The 22,394-nt window shown below is 34.1% G+C and overlaps 3 protein-coding genes across 7 annotated transcripts; 2 read left to right on the top strand and 1 right to left on the bottom strand.

Annotated features, from left to right (window-relative positions):
* Positions 1-1,894: 1,894 nt before the first annotated feature.
* LOC144855300 (tRNA methyltransferase 10 homolog C-like) lies at positions 1,895-3,895 on the top strand. The gene is made up of 2 exons (XM_078713117.1): positions 1,895-2,006; positions 2,629-3,895. The coding sequence occupies exon 2, from the start codon at positions 2,635-2,637 to the stop codon at positions 3,808-3,810; it is 1,176 nt and encodes a 391-aa protein (XP_078569243.1). The 5' UTR covers positions 1,895-2,006; positions 2,629-2,634; the 3' UTR covers positions 3,811-3,895.
* Positions 3,896-7,666: 3,771 nt separating this feature from the next.
* LOC144855130 (gamma-secretase-activating protein-like) lies at positions 7,667-15,361 on the top strand. Of its 2 annotated transcripts, none has more exons than XM_078712930.1 (22): positions 7,667-7,797; positions 8,179-8,330; positions 8,511-8,610; positions 9,427-9,579; positions 9,756-9,805; positions 9,898-10,080; positions 10,220-10,263; positions 10,382-10,422; positions 10,502-10,819; positions 10,945-11,130; positions 11,335-11,495; positions 11,630-11,797; positions 11,909-11,983; positions 12,087-12,257; positions 12,489-12,674; positions 12,823-13,007; positions 13,687-13,781; positions 13,868-14,049; positions 14,130-14,223; positions 14,809-14,883; positions 14,966-15,046; positions 15,132-15,361. In XM_078712930.1, exons 1-22 carry the CDS (start codon positions 7,710-7,712, stop codon positions 15,269-15,271), a joined length of 2,928 nt encoding a protein of 975 aa, XP_078569056.1. In that variant the 5' UTR covers positions 7,667-7,709; the 3' UTR covers positions 15,272-15,361. The 2 variants fall into 2 exon arrangements, with proteins under 2 accessions (XP_078569056.1, XP_078569055.1); XM_078712929.1 differs by having other exon boundaries at positions 8,511-8,652.
* Positions 15,354-22,178, bottom strand: LOC144855132 (coiled-coil domain-containing protein 146-like). 4 transcript variants are annotated; one of them, XM_078712931.1, is made up of 15 exons: positions 22,077-22,178; positions 21,171-21,301; positions 20,857-20,939; positions 20,524-20,733; positions 20,076-20,384; positions 19,597-19,984; positions 19,162-19,284; positions 18,770-19,029; positions 18,273-18,437; positions 17,371-17,595; positions 17,054-17,282; positions 16,836-16,964; positions 16,589-16,726; positions 16,257-16,505; positions 15,354-16,161 (listed from the first exon to the last, which is right to left on the bottom strand). In XM_078712931.1, the coding sequence occupies exons 2-15, from the start codon at positions 21,288-21,290 to the stop codon at positions 15,958-15,960; spliced, it is 2,832 nt and encodes a 943-aa protein (XP_078569057.1). In that variant the 5' UTR covers positions 21,291-21,301; positions 22,077-22,178; the 3' UTR covers positions 15,354-15,957. The 4 variants fall into 4 exon arrangements, with proteins under 4 accessions (XP_078569057.1, XP_078569059.1, XP_078569060.1 ...); XM_078712933.1 differs by having other exon boundaries at positions 21,171-21,298; positions 22,077-22,102; XM_078712934.1 differs by having other exon boundaries at positions 21,171-21,298; positions 22,073-22,099.
* Between the last annotated feature and the right edge of the window lie 216 nt (positions 22,179-22,394).

Raw genomic sequence — 22,394 nt, 5'->3', positions numbered from 1 at the left:
TAAAAACTGAATTACAAGTTAATCTTAGAAAAAAATCATTTTGGGTTAGGGACGTCGGTGACCTCTAATGACGTAATGTTGGATCTAAATGCAAATCTGTTTAGTAACCCCTACCACCCCCAATATTTTGCCTTTTTATATAACAAGGCCAACAGCCATTAAGTCGCGTGCTACAATGCATAGTGATATCGGACCGACAGACAGACAGAGACAGACCAGGGATGGCGCCAGGATCTTCCCGACGCGGGGGCTACATTCCCCGATGAGGGGGCTATGCGAGCGAAGCGAGCATCACTAGGCTGGGGGCCAGGGGGCCGCCAAGGGCCCCCGGTGGGGGTCCAGGGGGCGAAGCCCCCGGAAGCAACGCGTTCTAGCGTCATTTGAGGTCTTTTTAATCAGATTTAGGGTAGCCATTTTTTCCATTTTTTATAATGCATAAATAAAATACTGCGTGCAAAAAAACGATGCGCGATGACTGTTTCAATCCATATTTTTCAATTTAAAAAATAAAAGTTCAAAGAAAATTTAGAAAAATAGAGTTGGAGGTCCCGGAAATTGGACTTATTATACTTCAAAACATGAAACAAAATATATAAGTGCCTATCATGGTTGTGACTGAGCTAAGAAATGTTTGAAAAATAGAGATGTTAGGTCCCGGAAAATGTACTTCTTGTTCTTCGAAATATGACCAGCTTTATTGTTGGGGCTGAGCTAAGAAAATGTTTAAAACTAGAGCTGCAGGTCTTCAAAAAAATTGCATTTTATACTTTGGAAACATCAAGCCTAGAGGTTTAAAAAACGCAAGCGTAGACCTTTTAGAAGTAGAAGTTTATTCCTCCCAGGTGTATGCGTGCGTACCATCTGGACTTCCGAGTGGTGAGAAATTCATGACATACAGGATATTGAAAATGTAATAACTTAGCTATAATAAGATGTTGGCTAAGCGAAAAGGGCATGTTTTTTTGTTTAGTAATGGATGAAAAATGTATTTTAGGTGCCCCACGGTACAGAAGGTTACTTGTAAATTAAAAAATTGGTGAACATACGAACAATTAACATAATTCGTTTTTGCTGTAGTGTAGCGTACGTCGACGCAGTACACGACGTAACCGTCGGTAAACTTCGCCTGGAAAATAACTACAGTACACATTTTGGTCCCTGGATGGAACATGATATCACGCGTCTCGACCCAACGTTAACGATTCGTACAAAGGGATACCGCCAGACAAGTGCGTACCTAGCTATTGTTTAGTAGTAAGTTAGATCGCTGGCAATAATGAATGCATATAAAGTGCATAATATCACTCTGACGTACTCTCACGGTCAATGAAACGTTGCGGTTTTCTAGGCGCTGAAGCTAGCTACGAAGTGAACGCGAACGCTTTTTACTGTATATTATATTCCCCGACAAAAAGTACCCGTGTTCCCTTCGGTAACCGTCGGTAAACTTCGCCTGGAAAATAACTACAGTACACATTTTGGTCCCTGGATGAAACATGATATCACGCGTCTCGACCCAATGTTGAACGATTCGTACAAAGGGATACCGCCAGACAAGTGCGTACCTAGCTAATGTTTAGTAGTAAGTTAGATCGCTGGCAATAATGAATGCATAAAAGTGCATATTAGCCCTCTGACGTACTCTCACGGTCAATGGAACGTCGTGGTTTTCTAGGCGCTGAAGCTATATGAAGTGAACGAGAACGTTTTTTACTGTATATTATATTCCCTGACAAAAAGTACCCGTGTTCCCCGACGGGGGGGCTAGGCTCCCCGACGAGGGGACGTAGCCCCCCGGCTGGCGCCACCACTGAGACAGACAGACAGACCAACCGACATAGTGAACTATAGAGTCGCGTCCACGCGACTAAAAATCATGAAAAATATTATAGAGGGCAGTATACATTAAAAAAAAAAAACATGTGCAGCATGGTGGTGTTGTAAATTACAGTATTTTAAATGAAACTTTTTTTTAATTTTCAAGTGGATCCATACAATAAAAAGAAGTAAGTTGTTTTACTGTATGAAAGTTAGTGTGGATGTATATCTAGGTACAATATAGTTAGGCCTACAAATACAATAAGGCGAGGCTAGGCCTACTAGTAGTAACCAGGCATGCCTAACCTACTTACTAGTAGTGTAGAGTAAGCAGGAGAATTGGTTGAGAATAAGTAAGGCCATCCTCCTAAGTAGGCCTAGCCTAGGCCTAAAATACATAGCGTTCATACTAATCTACGCCCGGTAGGCTTGTATGATTTAAAATGATATCAAGTACATATTAAGTCTTATACATATATTTCTTTCCAGAAACAAATTTAAATCGGTTAAAATATTGTTAATTTGCAACGCATTCAACGCCAGAAACATCACTTATCACAGAGGGCGGTCTTCAGTTTCTGAATAAACCTAATCAATATTTTGACATTTTTTCACACAATATAAAAATTGTATATAATTTTAGCATTACTTGATAACATTTTATATCATAAAATCCTACCGGGCTTAGTGTACCCTTAGTTTTATTAAGAATTTGCCTTTTTCATGAATAAACTGTGCATAATGAAAGTTGGCATTGCCATTGATTGGTTACCATTTTTATTCAATAATTATTTTGCGTTAAATTCACAGATAGAAATGTTTCACCTTTTGAAATTGTTACGAAGCTTACCACCAGTATGTAAAAACAGCGTTCCTGTATCAGTGAAGAATAAAAGAAGTACGTCATTGATATCAGTGAGCCAATTTAAAAACAAACTTATCTATCAATCAAGATATTACTGTTTTCTTACAAATGAATCTAGTAAATTGGAAAAAGAAACGTCTTATGACAGAGGACTTGAAGAGGCAAGACAGTTAATAGAAGAAATGAGGCTTTCTGGCAGGCAAGTGCCACAACAAATCAATGATGCAGATTTAGAACATTTTGCTTCTATCAAATCTAAAAAGCAAAGGAAAAAGTTTATGACTTTCATGTATCGTAGAGAGTGTTTGCGGCTGAAGGATAAGGAAAAACGTCTTGAAAAACAGGAACAAAGAAAAATAGAATCTGAAGAAAGTAAGGAGTATGAAACACTAATAGAAAACCGGTTGTTCCTCAAAATGAATCCTAAACGTATTTTGGAGTCTGATAATTGGAAACTGTCTCAAGGAATGAAATTTGGTCAGAATGTTGTGTTTGATTTTTGCTATGACCAGTATATGCAACGAAGAGATGCTATCAGCCTAAGTATGCAAATGAGTTATGTAATACATGAAAATAAGAAAGCTAAGGAGTCTTTTCACATACATTTTGTTAACCACCTAGAGAGTTCACTATCGCATAAAGAATTGGTGCGTACAACAACAAAGGACGTTTACAATAAGATGATGGTGACAATGAGTTCACAATCTTTACTGGAAACATTTCCAAAAGAGGACATTATTTATCTGTCACCAGATTCACCAAACATAATGCGTACATTTGATGCCACAAAGACGTACGTTATTGGTGCTTTGGTTGACGGAACTCAAATACAAAAAGGATTGACGTTAGGTATTGCAAAAAGATTAAATGTTTCTCATGTACGATTACCAATTGATTACTACTTAAAGTGGGGAAGTGGAGGGAACAAGAATCTAACTTTAGATCAAGTAATCAAGATATTATCAGCAATGAAAGAAACAAATGATTGGAAAGAAGCTATGAAACATGTCCCTATTAGAAAACACGAAGGAATGAAAACATGTGGCCAACCAACATTCAGCGGGCAGGAACCGGCAGCCAAAGACAAATTTATTTTTAGTCGGGCACTGAGACCAAAATATAAGTAGATAGCCAAATTAAGTACATACTAAAATCTTGAATGTTCCATCATAGAGTTTGTGTGAATAAATAAAGCTCATTAATAATCTTCTATTTTTACTTTATGTTTGGTTTTTACTAGAAATGAGTTCATTATATTTATAATTAGACATTGATTGTTCAGTTGGCAACCCTGTCAGTAATTAGTACTAATTTAATACAAGCCTATTCACCAGTGTCTTTGTTTCTAACAAAAAGTGTGAAACATTTCAGTCATTCATTTCTCAAAGCCAACTGTCAATCAAGTCCTATTGTTTAATCTGACCAAAATAAAGTCTAGAAATACTGTACTTGGCAATATAGAGAGAGAAACGGAGGGCGTGCTATATATTATTGCCCATATTGAAGATACAAAGAACTCGAGATTTTTTTTTCTGAAAATCAATATCCATGTTCTGTAAGTATATGTACTTACTAAACGCCCAATAATTCTGGTAATTGTAGAGAATTTGCGCATAATATAATATTTACTACTCTTAAACTCAGTACAGAACGGGAACGCACCAACAGAGGAGGGTGGGGGTACCAACGCGACAGAAGAAAAAGAAGTGGTCCTTATTCCATTTTACAGATAATTTGTATTTTAATATCCCTAAATATTGAACTAAAAAGTCGAGCCTAATTGGACAAAACACGTGACATGATTACATGAGGTGCATGCATTACAATGATGTGTTACGTAATTACTTTGTGGGCAATTATTGAGAAAGCTCATCACTGCTGCCAACATAATTGTTATTTAAATTTGGTAAGGTTTCTCGCTCTGTAGTTGATTAGACCCAAGATACAAAGAAGCCTACAAAGAGAAAACATTGTCATTCTTTGAAACCAGTGCTTGATGTCATTCAACGAAGAAAACAACCTGACGCAGTACTATTCATGATTTTCAACAGAGTTGTTACAGAAAAAAGATCGTCTGCTGCGCCCTAGCCGTAAGTATCTTGATTTATTTCGTTTCAACCCATTGGTAATGTATAGAGCTATTTATAGCTCCATTGGTAAGGTATTTTTTTTACTGAAGTAAATCTAAGCGTTAGGGTTGGTATGAAAACATTTTGTTCGTTGATATCATCAGTATAGTTTTGATTGAAAAATCTTAAATTTGAATTCGTTGTATATTATTTTTATAATCTATACATTTCTTTCATTTTCAATCAAACAACACACGTACTTCCCGTTGCTAACAATGTAAGCCTAGTACTTTCAGCCAATTGAAAGACTAGATATAGTGAACGAATATCTCTGCTATAATTCGGATTGATTTGTTCATTCTCAGACTTAAGATAACGGTTAATGAAACTGTTTTTTCGAAAGTGAAAAACTTTAAATAGTTTAGAATAAAATTTAATTTATAAAACGAAAAAAATAACTTAATGTTTGATTTAATGTTCTTTTTCATTTAGATTATTTCATAAATAGTACACATTATATCGATGCCAGATTAATTATATTGCCGCTATTGAATCTGCCATTATTTACTTTAAAAGCATTAAATAAAAACAGATGCAGGCAGATTAAAAGTCATACAGGGCCCTTTTGTGTTTTAGGCACATGTGTTCATCAGTGGGTTTATTATTAACATAACAAAACAGGTGATTAAATATAGTAGTTTGTTTTGTAAAGAGTAAGCTGGCACAGATTAACTTCGGGCCCGTTGACGATGTCATTTGGTTATGCTCTACAAGCAAGATATATGGACACCAACCCACCCACAGATTAACTTCGGGCCCGTTGACGATGTCATTTGGTTATGCTCTTCAAGCAAGATATATGGACACCAACCCACCCACAGATTAACTTCGGGCCCGTTGACGATGTCATTTGGTTATGCTCTACAAGCAAAATATATGGACACCAACCCACCCACAGATTAACTTCGGGCCCGTTGACGATGTCATTTGGTTATGCTCTACAAGCAAAATATATGGACACCAACCCACCCACAGATTTACTTAAAGCCTGTTGACGATGTCATTTGGTTATGCTTTACAAGCAAGATATAATATGGAAACCAACCCACCCACAGATTAACTTCGGGCCCGTTTGACGATGTCATTTGGTTATGCTTTACAAGCAAGATATATGGACACCAACCCACCCACAGATTAACTTCGGGCCCGTTTGACGATGTCATTTGGTTATGCTTTACAAGCAAGATATAATATGGAAACCAACCCACCCACAGATTAACTTCGGGCCCGTTTGACGATGTCATTTGGTTATGCTTTACAAGCAAGATATAATATGGAAACCAACCCACCCACAGATGAAAAAGAACCTTAAAATATCAATACTAAATGAAACTTTCTGACTACCGCTGTCAATAGTTGAAAATAGAGTGATGATGAAGACGATGATGATTGCATAAGAAAATCAGTCAATAATTGTTGTGGAACTTCTTAAATTAGTAAAATGGATATTGAGAACAAACAATGCAGCGTCGCAAAATTCACATTAACAAATTAATACAATTTAAAATATAAAATATCATTTAAAAGTTCAAATTTGCATTCAAATATGTAAATATCGTATCGTTAAAAAAGCCAAATAAGGTGTGTGATTTATGAACGTTCAATAATGTTGGTCGGCGGCGCAGGATGACGTCATTTTAGTTTGGTGTATTCAATAGAGCTAATTGAAGTCCTTGTAAAACTAATTAGCACTCATTGTACTACTGCAATAAACCAAGACCCAATATGTCCTATTAGTCAACTAATTACTAATGTTCTTAATTTATCTCGAAATTAAAATTGAGAAATACTGAATGCTGATAATGGTTTGGGTCTAATAAGAGTAGTTGGTCACTTACTCCTCGTGTTGTGCTAATAAAGAATAATCTACCAACAACATTCTAAAAGATATAATGCAGATGCTCAGTAATATGTAAATGTGTATAATTTGCATATAAGGTAGTTGGCAAATTAGTTGCATGGAAGTCGCTTAAAGCGGAGGCAGGAGTCCTTCAATGGACATAATTGGCCATTATGACGACAAAGACTTGAATGGGAGAGCACGGCGAATAAAACACAAAGCAATTGGACAAAAAGATTAGGAAACTTAACTACATTTAATATTATAGAGGATAATTATATTTAAGAGGAAAGATATAAGTAATTATGACAAAGAAATCGTAATGGACGAAATACGAGAACACATAACGAGGTAATTTTGTACCATTCAGATATAATGATTACAGTCTTCACATTAATTTAAACGTGATATTATGACTTGTGTTATCAAAAGTTATTAAAAGAAATTAAATATGGCGGATGGTAGGCCTTCGTTTTGCGGCATATTGGACGTGGAGTGTGTTGCTATTTGGCACTGGCACAATTTGCTGTACTTTATACGCCAGCAAATAATGCTAGCCCCAAATAGGAACACATTTGTATTCATCATGGCAGAATTAGAAAACATGTCAACCAACAACCTTCTGGACGAGTCGATGTTCGAAGTAGTGGTCTATATTTGGCAATAGATAGAATTCACGCTGTGCTATTTTGATCAGTGATTCTACTACTGCTAAACATGGATCATTCATACAAAGTCAACTGCTACTCCCTCACTAATTTCTGTGCGTAAGTCACCTGCTGAAATGCGCATTCAAACGCGAGCACTCAAATGGGCTATTGTTAGTTTTGTGTGCGTGATATTGTTGTAAAAAAATGTTAATTAATAAAATAATGATATTTACTATGAAAAATAAAGTACATTCAATCTTAGTGTTCCTAGTGGAACGATAGTAGAATCTGTGTTTAGGATTTAAAGGTCCTAAGTATCGTTCCACTTGAATGACTCTTTCACGTGACAATAATAGTTATTTGAGTTCTTTTCGAGTTGATAGCTGTTTTTTGTTGTGGCACAAATCATGCTAAAATTCACTTGCTGTTTTGATGTAGAAAGGGATATTCTAAATTATGTTAAAAAGCAAAGACGTGAACATCATGCTAATCATTGTAAGTTAGTCAAGCCTTCACCTTGTTACATATTCAGGCAGCTAGCTAGACTAAAAAATTGGACCTCGAATGCTAGGGACTTGGCTTACTTTACCCGGCCGCCGCCTATTCTATCTAGGCCTACTACTTGCTGCCTAAGATTCAAGAGGGCGCTAAATAAATTTTGCCTGTGATCATAAATTCATATACCTTTTTATAAATGATATGCCCATAATATAAATTAAAATATTTGTTGATAAGTACTTTTTTAAAAAGAAGTTCAGTGTTACTTTACTTGACTACTTGGTCCAAGACTTGGAGGAATGACCCGCTATAATACCGATAATTTATATTTATAATATTTACTTTATAAAATTATACTGTTTTGTAAAATGTATTCAGCTTTCACCGAAAATAAGATATGTGTTAAAGTTGTTGGTCAAGAAAGGGAAATGGAAGTGATATACGTTTGGGATGATGTCTCACATCTGAGCTCTGTCAACTGTCTGGTTACTCATGTCGGCATTTATACGCCCTCCAATCAAACTCATTCTGTTAGTATTTTATGTTTATAAATTACATACACAACAACAATTTAAAACAATTCATATATTTTGAAGTTTACTTTTTTTTTTTTTAAAGGAGCCTTTAGTTGGGCTACTCTTTTTGTTTTATTGTGAAGCAAATAAATGAAATGTTTGAAAGATTATTTATTTATTATTTAATTTTGACAGACATTGTTTGTGCATGATAAACAGTTGAACATAGTGAGTTGCAGTGTAAATAAAGGTCACAGTGTGTTGGCATATGTAGCAATGGTGAAGTCTACAAACAGTAAGCGATCACCTCCTGTTGCAAAATCATCATTCAAAAGTGGTATAACATTATTTATATTAAATGCCATATTTAAAGACCCCTTCCCTGCAATTTTGGACGTTTTTTTGAAAATAATACATATATATCACTTTAAAAACATTAAACCATGTCATTCCTTGTCTTAAATGTACGTTTTATGGTAAATTATGATAAAAAGTGAGAAACAATGCACTACCTAAGTAGCTCGCGGCGATCGACCTCTCGTGGACGGTCTTAGGCCTAGCCTAGCTAGGCTTAGTTTTGTAGGCCTAGCTGGTAAACATCGGTAACGTACGAACATCGTACACTAGCTATATACCTAGCCTGACGTTGTATAGTTGCTGCATTAATTGTCTTTCTATTTTTGCCAGACTCCGTTGATACAAATTGGGGAAAACCCGGTATTTTCGCTGAAAAGTTAGGAGTCTTCCATTTGTTTTGGCCTCACGATCGATCGAAAAGTGGGCGAATTACAGGTGAAAAATAAAAATATCAATCCGCGCGCAATGCATTTTGGGATTTATAGCGGGCCGCTATAATTATTAGAATCGACTTATTTTTCACATTTTTAACCGTTTAAAGACGAAAAAAGTTATCGCAATAGGACCATATAGTATTATTTTTACATTAAATATAGTTTGTGATCTTAAATTAGATCTAAAAAACGTAGGGAAGGGGGCTTTAAGTATTTTATGCAGCAATTCCAACTATACTTTCCCCACCACACTAATTAGCTATTTCTAAACTTCAAGTTACAGGAAGTATTTTTTACTATATTTTTATGTACTTTTTCAGAGCGGTACTGTGCATACCTTGCAGAAATAAAACCTCAGAATCGAATTTTTGACCTAAATATTTCGAGGCGAAATCAACTACAGGTTCAGTTTTTATGGAGCAATTCACCTTTCATGAAAGAGTCTAAACTTATACTGTTCCTACACCAAGAATGTAAGAAAGAAATCAATTAATTAAAATTAAAGGCATTTTCTACAATGCACATATAATGTATATTCCATGGTTAAGACTGACACACCTATTACATGCTGATGCCAAAGTAGAAAATGTAGGACTTAGTTTAGAATGACATCATTTTTAAATAAAATGTATTTGTTTTTTTCAAATAGCAATTGCTTTATATAACATTCCACTTGGAAGAGTGGACCAGATGGGTGTGGTAAGCCTATTAAGTATTATTTAATTTAGATGATTAGTATCACGTTTTTGTCATTGTAGCAATTAGTAATTAAACTTTATTATTGTCTTCAGGTAATAAGTAGCCAGCCTACAATTTGTGAGATAGTGAAACATTTTTACTGGTCGCAATGGGACCTTTCTTGTCAAAGATTGTTCTTCGTTTGTCGTAAATATTCCAAATCTGCAGAAGTTCAACCGTACCTAGTTCTCAAATGTTACGAATATCATGATAAGAACAATAACTTCACCAAGATGGTAAGAATGTTGTTTACACATATTCGCTTAATTTTATTTGCCTGGTTTATTTCTATTATTATCAATAAAAAAACACACATGAGCAGTCGGTCATCTATTGTATCTTGATCAATGATTTTTATTATTGTTATTGTTTTAGTTTGAAATTAAATTGGACTTGCCAATTCCTGCGGAATGTTCACAGTAAGTAAATAAGAGACGACTTCTTTTTTCCGACCATAGAGGGCGATCCTGTTAAACCATTGTATGTTGACGAGTTTGATAAACTAGTGTAGTTTCAAAATATTTTGTTCAATTTCAGACAAGAATATACATTTAGTGGGCCAAGCAGAACAGTATCAGGTACAGTAAGAATTAAATGATCTTTGTAAACATTTGTACATTTTGCCTTTTGAGTGTCATTAATATGTTTTAATAACAGATAAGCAGTTTAATATGGAAGTTATACATCAATCTGGAGGTTCCCTTTGTGTGTGTTACCAACATCCTATTGAGAAGGCAAGATCAGAATCATCTGTAGATGAGCAACATATCATGTCAAGTACAGAAGATGATACGGATAATGATGATTGGAAAACACAAGGTTTAATGAGGTCCAATGAGAAGACTGTTGGTAGGCAACTAGTTGACATGAAGTATACCATATTGGTTGTGCATCATGGGCTAACTATCAACGCCACTATTCCTGACATTGCTCGTTCAATTGCAGAAAACGCTCAACTTTACTTTTCATCTTTAGGTGATTATTTTATATTGTTTTATTTTATACATTTTATTTGTTTTATATTGTTATATATTTTATTGATGAGAATAGGTATTAAATGATGTTTTTAGTTGTATATTACTAAGTTTCTTTGTTTACAGATGGGTACATTCTTGTTTATTCTCCTGGACAGCTGTCTCATTTAGTCAATGTTAGTCCAGAAATCAACCCATGTCTTCATATTGCATTACATGGTAATAAAGTTTCAAACCATCCAATCGCGGATGGACTAACAGACTCTCACAATCTAACACACTTTGTTAGAGAAAGAACTGCTAGTTTAAATGGTAAGTATAACGTCATCATTTTGTGTTATGTATGCATAAACTCAATCATACAGCGCCCCATCAATAGTATTGTCTCAATTTTCTCATCTCACTAAGTTTTTTTTAATTTGCTTTTTGTTTTTTGTTATAAAATAATACAAATTTATTGATTATTGGCATTCCTGATAAAAATCCTAAAATGTCTTTCAATTTGTAATTTTCAAGGTGATTGTATGTTCAATAACCAATCTGGTAAAGCATTCAAAGTAAGCATCAGTAAAGAGGGCTTGGTACAAACATTCAAAGAAAATACAAGACTGTCTCAACGTCTAGCTATTTTACATTACCTCAATCTACACATGAAGGATCCAGCTTTGACTAAAAGGGTAAGTTGACATAAGACTGTCTCAACGTCTAGCTATTTTACATTACCTCAATCTATACATGAAAGATCCAGCTTTGACTAATTTTGACTGATTAACAGAATAACATACAAAATGTTTTAATGATCATTTCTCAGGTTATGAAGCTGGTTTGTGACGACATCAGCAGCCAATACATACCACAACTATTTTCAGAGTATCTGATTGGCTCTACATTTAATGCTGTCCGACGTAGTATGAACAAGGACGCCCTCAAACATCTGCCTTTCACATCAACCGAGGCACTACGTGGTCAAATTGAGCATGTACGTATTTCCAATGTAGGCTCTATGCAGATAGTACAGGCTGTAAACTAACATGTATACAGTTTTATCAATTCAATTTTTCAATTCATAAATTATTGTTAATTTATTTAGAATAATGGAAAGAGAATCACAGTCAGATTTAGCTACACTAAAGCTCCTGCTGTCTTTGATGCATTCTTTTACAAGGTAAAATGTGAATGTTACATGGTAATTTTTATAGTAATTTGATGTTTAATGTTATTTAATATCTTCATTTTTGTCAGTTTAATGATAATTGATTAATGTTTAGGCGGACAGGAAGGAGCGTAGACAGAGTCAAGTTGGAGTAAATATTGGCGTTTGGGAAAGCATTCAACAGTTGGTACAGGCATTACATAAAGGACGTCAAAAGCAGCAACGTTTTAACACAAGTTCATTAAAAGCTGACTTGATGCACAATGATGCCACTACAACCACTGAGGTAAGCATTATTTTACATCATTTATATTCTGTGTATTAAAAGCTGACTTGATGCATGATGATGCCACTACAACCACTGAGGTAAGTATTATTTTACATCATTTATATTCTGTGTATTAAATGCTGACTTGATGCAAGATGATGCCACTACAACCACTGAGGTAAGCATTATTTTACATCATTTACATTCTACGTATTTCTCCAGTTGACTTCTGACCTGTATTTGATATAGCTTGAACGATCCAACTCTTTCACCGACACATCATCGAGGACGGGTGTATCATTTATGCGATCTGCTAAATTAAAGATGATGTCAGCTAAGAAGGTGCTGTCACCGACATTGAACACAACGTCTACCTCAGTATTCTATGCATCAGAATTACATGTAGACAAGGACTCCAATAGACTACAGCAACTGGTAAGATTATTACATTTTTATTTCTTTCAGAGAGATATAAAACATGAAAGTAAAGATCACTTTGGCAACTACATGTAATAATACAAAATCTCAAACTGACTATCATCACCTTGTACAGTTGTATTATTTGTTTATTTGTCCTTTGTAGATGATTGATAAATTGACTCGTCATTTTGATCTGCACTTATCTGACTATAGCAAAAAGGTCAGAATGAGGTCACTTTCTGCAGAGTACATTGAATGCCAAATGAAACAAGCAAAACAACTTCTGGAAATTGTTTCCAATTCTGTGGGTGTCAAAGGTCAGCAACTTGAACCAGCTAATATTACATTGTAAGTTTTTATACTTGTGAGCTTTTACTATTGCTACTTGGTTAAAGATGTATTGTCCCTTTGTCAAATTCCAAAAAAATAAAAAATAAAAGATTTCGAAAAAAAGTGGGTCATTTTGAAGTATCATAATAGTTATTAACTTTCACCAAAAATTAGTCGAAAAAAAAATCATTTAACTGAAATACAGACGTTTTTTAGTTAAAAAAATAACTTTGACTTCCAGTCAAAGTTTTCGATCAAAACATATCTCATAATGCAACGCGCTTATTTGGCTACTATGTATGCATACTCATAAAACTTCCTCGCGATCTGTGTGAAAACACCTTCTCAACCGTGAAGAGTTGTAAACAATCCTAATTGCATAATGTATACTCGTGGTTTGAAATCTTTGTTTACTTTCGCTCGCGACGATTTTCCAGACGAAATGTAATCAAATTAATTTAGCTTTTAATTACGTAAAATTGTTGTTTTTGACTCGAATTTTCGACTTAAAGTGAATAACTTTAATATTACTTTGATATGGCCAATTTAAATATAGAATATTTTGACCTTCATTTTTTTGTGTTTAAAGGGACAATACATCTTTAATTAATTATTCACTTTCTATGACTCTGTTCATGTGCAGCTAATGTTTTCATTCTGTAAATGGAGATATTAACAAAGAAATGTTATTTTTCAGTCAAGATCCGGTGAGTGAAAAGGATAAACATTTGTACAACTTACTAGAACGATGTTACTTAGCAACAGACAGCATTTGTTTTCCATTTCCTCCAGGTGGGTTGTAGTTCTAGTTCTAAACAAATTTATCGTTATTACTTTATCTGAATAATGTAATATGATTCTGTTTATGTTTTTTTCAGGATTTCAGACGTGCTTTACTTGTCTTGGCTATCGTTGCCTAAGTTACTCTTCATTTCTGCAATATGTAGAGCGAGGAGTTCTTCAACTAACCCCTGAATTTGTGAGAAAATTCTTTGCTGAACTTCCAGATGACGAAGAGCATTCCTTACAAAAGCATGAGATCTTGATTCAGTTACCACAGGTTAGATACAAAACAATACACAGTATAAAGACTTGTGTATGTTATAAAAGCACTAACATGTTACTATGTGTATTTTGCAGACGGAAGCATTGGAGGTTATAGAAGAGTGGAAGCATCCACTTGCTTTGAAGTATTTAGCCCAGCAGTATGTAGAGGACGCACTCAAAGATGATTGTAAGAACATACCCATTGTTATATTTGTAATTAAATACTACTCTGTATATATCGCACCGTGAATCAGCCTAGACTGTACATATTTTAACTGATACTACTCTGTATATATCACACCGTGAATCAGCCTAGACTGTACATATTTTAACTGATACTACTCTGTATACGTCACACCGTGAATCAGCCTCCTAGACTGTACATATTTTAACTGATACTACTCTGTATATATATCACACCGTGAATCAGCCTCCTAGACTGTACATATTTTAACTGATACTACTCTGTATATATCACACCGTGAATCAGCCTAGACTGTACATATTTTAACTGATACTACTCTGTATATATCACACCGTGAATCAGCCTCCTAGACTGTACATATTTTAACTGATACTACTCTGTATATATCACACCGTGAATCAGCCTCCTAGACTGTACATATTTTAACTGATACTACTCTGTATATATCACACCGTGAATCAGCCTCCTAGACTGTACATATTTTAACTGATAATACTCTGTATATATCACACCGTGAATCAGCCTAGACTGTACATATTTTAACTGATGTATTGTTTTAATTTTCAGGCTGTTTAGAGTATCCATTCTATCTAAATAGAGAGACTGCAATGGAGCAGGACCCTGATCGTGGTAGTACTTTATGTAAGAGGCTTTCCATATTACTAATGAAAGAACACTATTAATGTGATAGTCAAACTAATTCAATTATTAATGTGTATTACAGATGCAGGCTCTGATGAACATGAAAGCATAACAGGTGCCTTTCCACCTCTAGGAACTTTGATGAAACTGCTAAGAGAGAAAGGTAAGGTATTTGCAATGTTTTCCCATGTCGTGTAAGTATATCGTAATATAAAATATATGTCTTGTTTTTTATTTATTATTTTCAGATCCCAAGATGATGATAGTGAATCATGGATTCGATAACGAACCGAGCTGCTTCCAGATGGAACCAAGGAAAGTTGAAAAAGTAGCTTTACTCAATACAATGGAAAAGTATGGAAATAATCTATCTGATGTAACATTTTAAAATGGTAGCCGTAATTAGAATACAAATGATTGTGCAATGTTAACAAATAAAATATTAACAAATAAATTATGTGCAAATAGTTCGGGTTACTTTATTCTTACATTTTTGTACAATTCATTTATCCAACGTTTAACTACAAACTAAGTAAATTATATTATTGTTATGCACCTCTACATCAAGGAAGTTGTAATCCAAACGACGCACCTTCTAAAAAGGAAGATTAATGTGACCTTTAGCATACATTCAGATACTTAATAACTACTGTATTAACTCCTATTCATTTGGAAGCTGTTTTACTAACTGTAGATAGCAACATATTTGGAAGTAGATTGTTTATAACAAGTTGAATACAGTGAATAATTTATTGGAAGCTGTTCTACAATATTTGTCTTCACAGAAAGACTTGAAATATTGAGGTATTTGAGAGCAGGTTTTGGTATTTTTTAATGGACCAAAAATGTAAATCTTGGATTAGATTATATACTTTGATGGAACTGAAAACTCTATTTGGAAGCAGTTTGTCTTTATTCCTAAAAATAAGTTGATGCTTTAAGTATTAATTTAAATTCTTTATAAATATAAAGAGCAATTGAAAATCACTACATCATCTACCCATGCAATAAAAGCACACTACAATTCTATTCACAAATATATCATTTAAATATTTAATTAACCACCGTAATTATCTAAATTTCTATTGGTTTGATAATAGGTTTTCTTATATGTCTCATGTTAGCGCCAGACTCCTGTGGTTTGAAGGGGGCGCTAGCACCGTAAGGTCGTGGTACAGGTAGTTCCAGGTCATCGTCTGGGATATATGCATTTGGTCGTGGTTCAGCAGTTGTAGTTGCTCCTCCTGCAAGGACATACTGCTCTTCATCCTCTTGGATCTAATCAAATATATTAATGACATTAGTGAATGTATCCGTAATTAACTTATCCTAAATTTCTCAGGAATTAGTGAATGTATAATAATTTGACTTACAGCTTGTCTATTTTGTTTATCTTCAATCCTTCTGTTTTCATCATTAATCATTCGTTCCCATTCCTTAGCAGCTTCATTTGTTGGAGCTTCACCACGTTGCATTCGGATGTAAGCTTGTTCAAGACTTGTTTCTTTATCTCTTACTTCTTGTTGGAGTTTTAAAGACTCTGCTTGAGTCATTGACAGCTCTGATACCCGTGCCATCATCCTACGAGTGACACCTTTTATTTTAGCCTGAAAGTCATTCACCTGCAAAAAAGAACATTTCAGTATCAACCAGATCAACATGGATATGCGCACTATCATAGACATACCATTAATAATGTATTCACCTCTTTTGCAAGATTAAGTGTGTGTGTTTTTCCAGCGTCCATCTTTTGATTTACTCGTTCTGACAGCTTACAAACTTGATCAAAGATTAAATCTTTTTCAAGCAAGTGTTCTTCCTTCTCTGCTAAGCGAATTTCAAGCTATAAAATAAATTCAAGCTTTCTTATAATAACACAATTATTTTTACTATTATGTACACTATTATTATATGTCATCTTCAATATCGATAAAATCCAATTATATTATTACCTCTTCAATCTTCTTGTTGAGGTCCCCAGGTGGCATATCTTTTCCTTCCAAAAGTCTGACACGACTCTCGTCATAAGGATTCTCTAGGTTTTTCTCCAGTTCTGCCATACGGTCTTGACACTGTGACAACTATTAAAATTGTATATCCATTTAGTATGCTTAATGCATTAGACGTTTAAAAGGAAATATTTGTCATTAACTATGATAAGGTGATATACCTGTATTTGTAGTGTGACCAGCTCACCATCCAATGCCCTCTTGTTTGGCAGTGTCTTTCTAGCTAAGCTTATAGACCTGTTCTCTTCAGCAACCTGCATCTTTAGAAACCGTATCTCTTCCTCACGTGATTGTAATTCAACATCCCCTTTACGTATCATGTCGTCTTGGATATTAACTTTCTCATAAAAGATACAAACTTCCTCATTGCGCTCAATCAACTGGACACCTCTGAATAAATATGCAAATTTGAAATGAGTATTGACTATTTTATTAATTACTAAACTGGTAAATGTCAGCGTAGTTAGCGGTCACTTGCCTGTCATTTCTATGTTGGACAGCATTCTCATATCGCTTCCTTAACTTTACCATCTGTTCCTCTGCTTGGTTTATCATCAAGTTTAGTTTTGCAATATCCATTCTTTGCTGTTCACGCTTCTCTCGCATTTCCTCTTCAATACGTTGATGTTTCGCAAGATCATTACGCAATTGATCACGTATAACAACAGCATTAACATGCTTTAGTTTAGCCTTTTGGAATTGTCTGATAAAAAAAACCAACATGAATTACTGTGGCACACTTTCAATAAGATTGTTTAATAGTTGAGGAATACAAACAACATGAATGACTGCGGCACACTTTCAATAAGATTGTTTAATAGTTGAGGAATACAAACAACATGAATTACTGCGGCACACTTTCAACAAGATTGTTAAATAGTTGAGGAATACAAACAACATGAATTACTGCGGCACACTTTCAATAAGATTGTTTAATAGTTGAGGAATACAAACAACATGAATTACTGCGGCACACTTTCAATAAGATTGTTTAATAGTTGAGGAATACAAAAAACATGAATTACTGCGGCACACTTTCAACAAGATTGTTAAATAGTTGAGGAATACAAACAACATGAATTACTGCGGCACACTTTCAATAAGATTGTTTAATAGTTGAGGAATACAAACAACATGAATTACTGCGGCACACTTTCAATAAGATTGTTTAATAGTTGAGGAATACAAACAACATGAATTACTGTGGCACACTTTCAATAAGATTGTTTAATAGTTGAGGAATACAAACAACATGAATTACTGCGGCACACTTTTAATAAGATTGTTTAATAGTTGAGGAATACAAACAACATGAATTACTGCGGCACACTTTCAATAAGATTGTTTAATAGTTGAGGAATACAGAATGTTATAACATACCTTTCCTTAGCATTGCATGCAGTTCTTAATATTTCTATTTCGTTTTGTAGAATTTTAATCTTTTCTCTCATTTCAGCAGCTTTCTGTGTGCTTGCTTGGATCAGATTTACACACTTGTTTCGTTCATTTTTTATGACATCATACATCTTAGCAAAATCCTTCAATCTGTAAACACAAAGTATTTCTAAAAAGATCAAAACCTGTTATATACTGTATGTGTGTCACATGAACATAGTGTTGCAATAAATGAACATAGTGTTGCAATAAATGAACATAGTGTTGCAATAAATGAACATAGTGTTGCAATAAATGAACATAGTGTTGCAATAAATGAACATAGTGTTGCAATAAATGAACATAGTGTTGCAATAAATGAACATAGTGTTGCAATAAATGAACATAGTGTTGCAATAAATGAACATACTGTAGTGTTGCAATAAATGAACATAGTGTTGCAATAAATGAACATAGTGTTGCGGCAATAAATGATGACTTACCTGATGATCATCTCTTGATGTTTTTTTCTGTTATCAATGATCGCAAGATCTTTAGCTTTTAAATCATCTAATGCACGGTGATATCGTAGCTCAGCTCGCATAAAGTCTCTTGCCTTCTGCTCGCGCTCATCACCTTTTATTGCTGCCAGTCGTGTCAACTCAACAACCTCAATTCTCAAATCACTCTGTTCATATAGGAGGCGCTCTTCTTCCGCAATGCTTTGTTCAACTTTAACCTGCTCTACAGCAGTCAGCGAATTCTATAGAAAAGAGTTATGTTATGTTTAATAGTGTATAGAGTAGATCATTAGTAGAATTCTATAGAGAAGAGTATGTTACGATTGTTTAATATTGTATAGATCATTTTAATTAACATATTAATGTGACGTTACCTGTGCTGCAAGTTTTCTTTTAATTTCGTCCACTTCCTTTTGAAGGTCTTTTCTTTTCTCCATTAAACTCCCATCATCTTTTGGACCTGAGTCTGCTTGGCTTTTTACTTTGTCATAAATTGTCTATAAAACAAAAAAAGAATCTCATCTAGTTATGGTAATAACAGGATTAATATAACCTACAAGCAATGTTAAGATATACCCTCCCTCTCAATTTATTGACTACCAACTCACTTGAGTATGAGCTTGGGCCTCAATGTTAAGATATACCCTCCCTCTCAATTTATTGACTACCAACTCACTTGAGTATGAGCTTGGGCCTCAATGTTAAGATATACCTTCCCTCTCAATTTATTGACTAACTAACTTGAGTATGAGCTTGGGCCTCAATGTTAAGATATACCCTCCCTCTCAATTTATTGACTACCAACTCACTTGAGTATGAGCTTGGGCCTCAGTGGCCACTTTCAAATGCAGTTCCGTTTTCTTCAAATTTCTCAAGTCCCTTTCTTTTTCTCGCTGTTTTCTAGCATAAATATCGTGCTGATTTTTTTTCTCCATTTGAACGTGGCGCAGACTGAGGTCAAAGGTCGCTCGATCACCAAGACATACAGCTTCACGTTCTTTCTTATACTCAAAATCTTTCATTAAAGCGTCAAATTCTCTCCGTCTGTTCTCTAATATCTGCCTCTGCTGGTCCTTTTCTCGATCTAAATTAGATTTATCATTAGATAATTTTTGTTGTTCCTCAACTACTCTCAGAAGTTCAACAGTGAGGGCAGTGCTTTCCTCATCAACTTCACATTTGGTTTTATCAAGTTCACTGAAAACAAACACACACATGTTTATCAAACCTTTTTTCCCTTTGCAATTAAATGATATATATTAAGAAATATATTATAAATAAAGCTTACTTTTTGTGTTTACTCATTTTGTCAATTTCTTTGGCTAACTGTCCAGGTAGTGAATGCACTTGAACAAGTTCATCTTTCAATTTTTCTACTTGTTCAGTTGTATTCTCTAGCTCTTTTTTCTCAATCATCACTTGTCTGTTTTTTGTTTCTAATTCTTCTCGTAAATTCTTTGCTTCCAATTTCCTCTGTGCAATTTCTACTCGTAAATCTTCAATACTTTTTGTTAATTCTTTGGTTTGTTTTTCAATCTCATCTTTTTTTGGAAGACGATCATATTCACGTTCAAGCATTCTTTTTTCTTCTTTAAGACTGAAAAACAAAATAGTTAATGCATACAACATAGGGACAACATTGAATTAAGTGTTGATTATTTTATAGGAATTTAAGAGTAACACTAACTAAGTATTCTAATTTAAGAGTAACACTAAATTATTCTTAAGTATTTTACCTTTCTTTTTGAAATTCATATTGATATTTTCTTTCCTCTGATTGGTCAAATTCATTTCTATGTTTTAGAAGTTGCATTCTATGTTTGGTAACATCTGTGTTGGAACTATCAGGAAAATTGTCCGCCTTTTCAAGTTCAGCATTCTGTTTCTCTAAAATTGTTGATGATTCTTTAGCAGCCTGTAAAAACTTTGATTCAGAATCTCTTGTTCTGTAAAAAAAATTGAAAACAAATTACAATACATTCCATAATATCTATATAATATCTATTCAGGTCAGGTTTCAATCAAATTTTTAGTCTATATTGATTTCTATACATAAAATGTTTTCTTACGAAGCAAGTGTCTTGTGTAAGTGTGTGTACTTAGACTTTAGTTGAGCTACTTCAGTACCAGTCAACTTGCCTTCTTGAAAAAGCTGATCAAATTTAAAGAAAATAGTTGATTACATTAAAAAAAATAAGATACAGGTTATATTACACACATTGTATAAACAACTTTGACTAAAATAAAGCTAAACAACATCACAGACATGTCTCTGATAACATCACAGACATGTCTCTGATAACATTACATGTTTAAATTATTCATCAAAATAATAATTCTTTGAAATTAATAAATGACTTAAATTAAGATGGTAGTTGGTTACCTCATCTAGACATTGAAAGGCAGGACTGCCGGACACTTCAACTTGACCTTCTTCCTGTATAATGACCTTTGGGGCAACTGGGGCAATGGCATCTTTATTTCTTTCACCATCATCACTCATTCTTACATCTGCTAACGAAAAAAACAAACCAAATAAATACAGGTTTTATATGAAAAAGTGAGGCAAGTATTTTTATTTGCTCAATGTTATTATTGTTTCTATGGCTGCATATTTAAACACTAGGCCTACCTCTAGGCCTAGGCCCTAGCTAGAGTCTATTTTTATCATATGCCATGTGCTTGATGCTTTTTGTTGGTCATGCTAGGCTATTTTTAATGGGGTGTGCTAAATACATTAAAAAAAAAACAATAGAATCATTTCATTTCAAATACTGGAATGTGAGCAAGGAAGGTCAATTTCAATGTACTGAATTCACTGTCTAGTCTAGTGTCTGTATTATGTTGTATTGAATTCACTGTCTATAAAGTATATGTTGTGTGGGATGGGAAGGAGCCAATGTCTGGTTTTGATGTATCATACAATCAATATTATCTGCTAGTACATAATTAATTCCATTGTCCTTTCTACCTATTTTATTACTTGGTTTTAGCACCTAAAGGCCTAGCCTAGCTAGTAGGCCTTGGGTCCTGGCTGAGACTCACTCACCAAAGTGAGACGAGTCACAAGAGGGTGTGTTTTCACACATTGCATTTTAATAGTAGGCCTAGGCCCTAGGAGGCCTACATTATATGATTGCCGTGTTTGTTGTTGTTACAGTGGTGGCATATCGTACCTAATTTGACCGTTAATATTATGAATGGTTAATTGAACAAATACACACTATGTTAACTTACTTAAACAATCCAATGTAATAAAAAATAAATTAAACTGCCAAAAAATACTTACCTAAATGTTTTGTTCAATTAATACTTTTTGCACTGATTTCGTGCATATGCATCCAGTAACCAAGGAACGTAGTCAACAACATTCTTAAGGTGTTACTTCATTGGACAGTTGAATTTGTTAGTTGATATCTTTCTCCAATCACAATACGCGTAACTTAGCACTTAGCAGAAATAAATAATTTGCTAAAAGAATTTTAAATATTTTGATAATAATAATTCAAATTATAAATTGTAATGAATTCATAAAATAAATTCAAATTAAGAAGCAGTCTTTATTTTTAATTTTTAATGTTTTAGTATGTTAATATTAATTGTTTGG

The sequence above is a fragment of the Antedon bifida genome, chromosome 11 (genome assembly GCF_963402885.1).
Source record: "Antedon bifida chromosome 11, ecAntBifi1.1, whole genome shotgun sequence".
Classification (NCBI taxonomy): domain Eukaryota; kingdom Metazoa; phylum Echinodermata; class Crinoidea; order Comatulida; family Antedonidae; genus Antedon; species Antedon bifida.
The sequence above is the reverse complement of the archived record's forward strand: the minus strand, read 5'-3'. Positions and strand labels throughout refer to the sequence as shown.

Excerpts from the sequence above, each read along its gene's own strand:
- LOC144855132 (XM_078712931.1), bottom strand. The coding sequence starts at position 21,290 with ATGAGTGATGATGGTGAAAGAAATAAAGATGCCATTGCCCCAGTTGCC. Across the intron at positions 16,506-16,588 it reads CACTTAATCTTGCAAAAGAG|GTGAATGACTTTCAGGCTAA; the intron begins GTGAATACATTA and ends TCTTTTTTGCAG. Across the intron at positions 16,162-16,256 it reads ATAAACAAAATAGACAAGCT|ATCCAAGAGGATGAAGAGCA; the intron begins GTAAGTCAAATT and ends ATATTTGATTAG.
- LOC144855300 (XM_078713117.1), top strand. The coding sequence starts at position 2,635 with ATGTTTCACCTTTTGAAATTGTTACGAAGCTTACCACCAGTATGTAAA.
- LOC144855130 (XM_078712929.1), top strand. The coding sequence starts at position 7,710 with ATGCTAAAATTCACTTGCTGTTTTGATGTAGAAAGGGATATTCTAAAT. Across the intron at positions 14,050-14,129 it reads TCTTGATTCAGTTACCACAG|ACGGAAGCATTGGAGGTTAT; the intron begins GTTAGATACAAA and ends TGTATTTTGCAG. Across the intron at positions 14,884-14,965 it reads TGATCGTGGTAGTACTTTAT|ATGCAGGCTCTGATGAACAT; the intron begins GTAAGAGGCTTT and ends TGTGTATTACAG.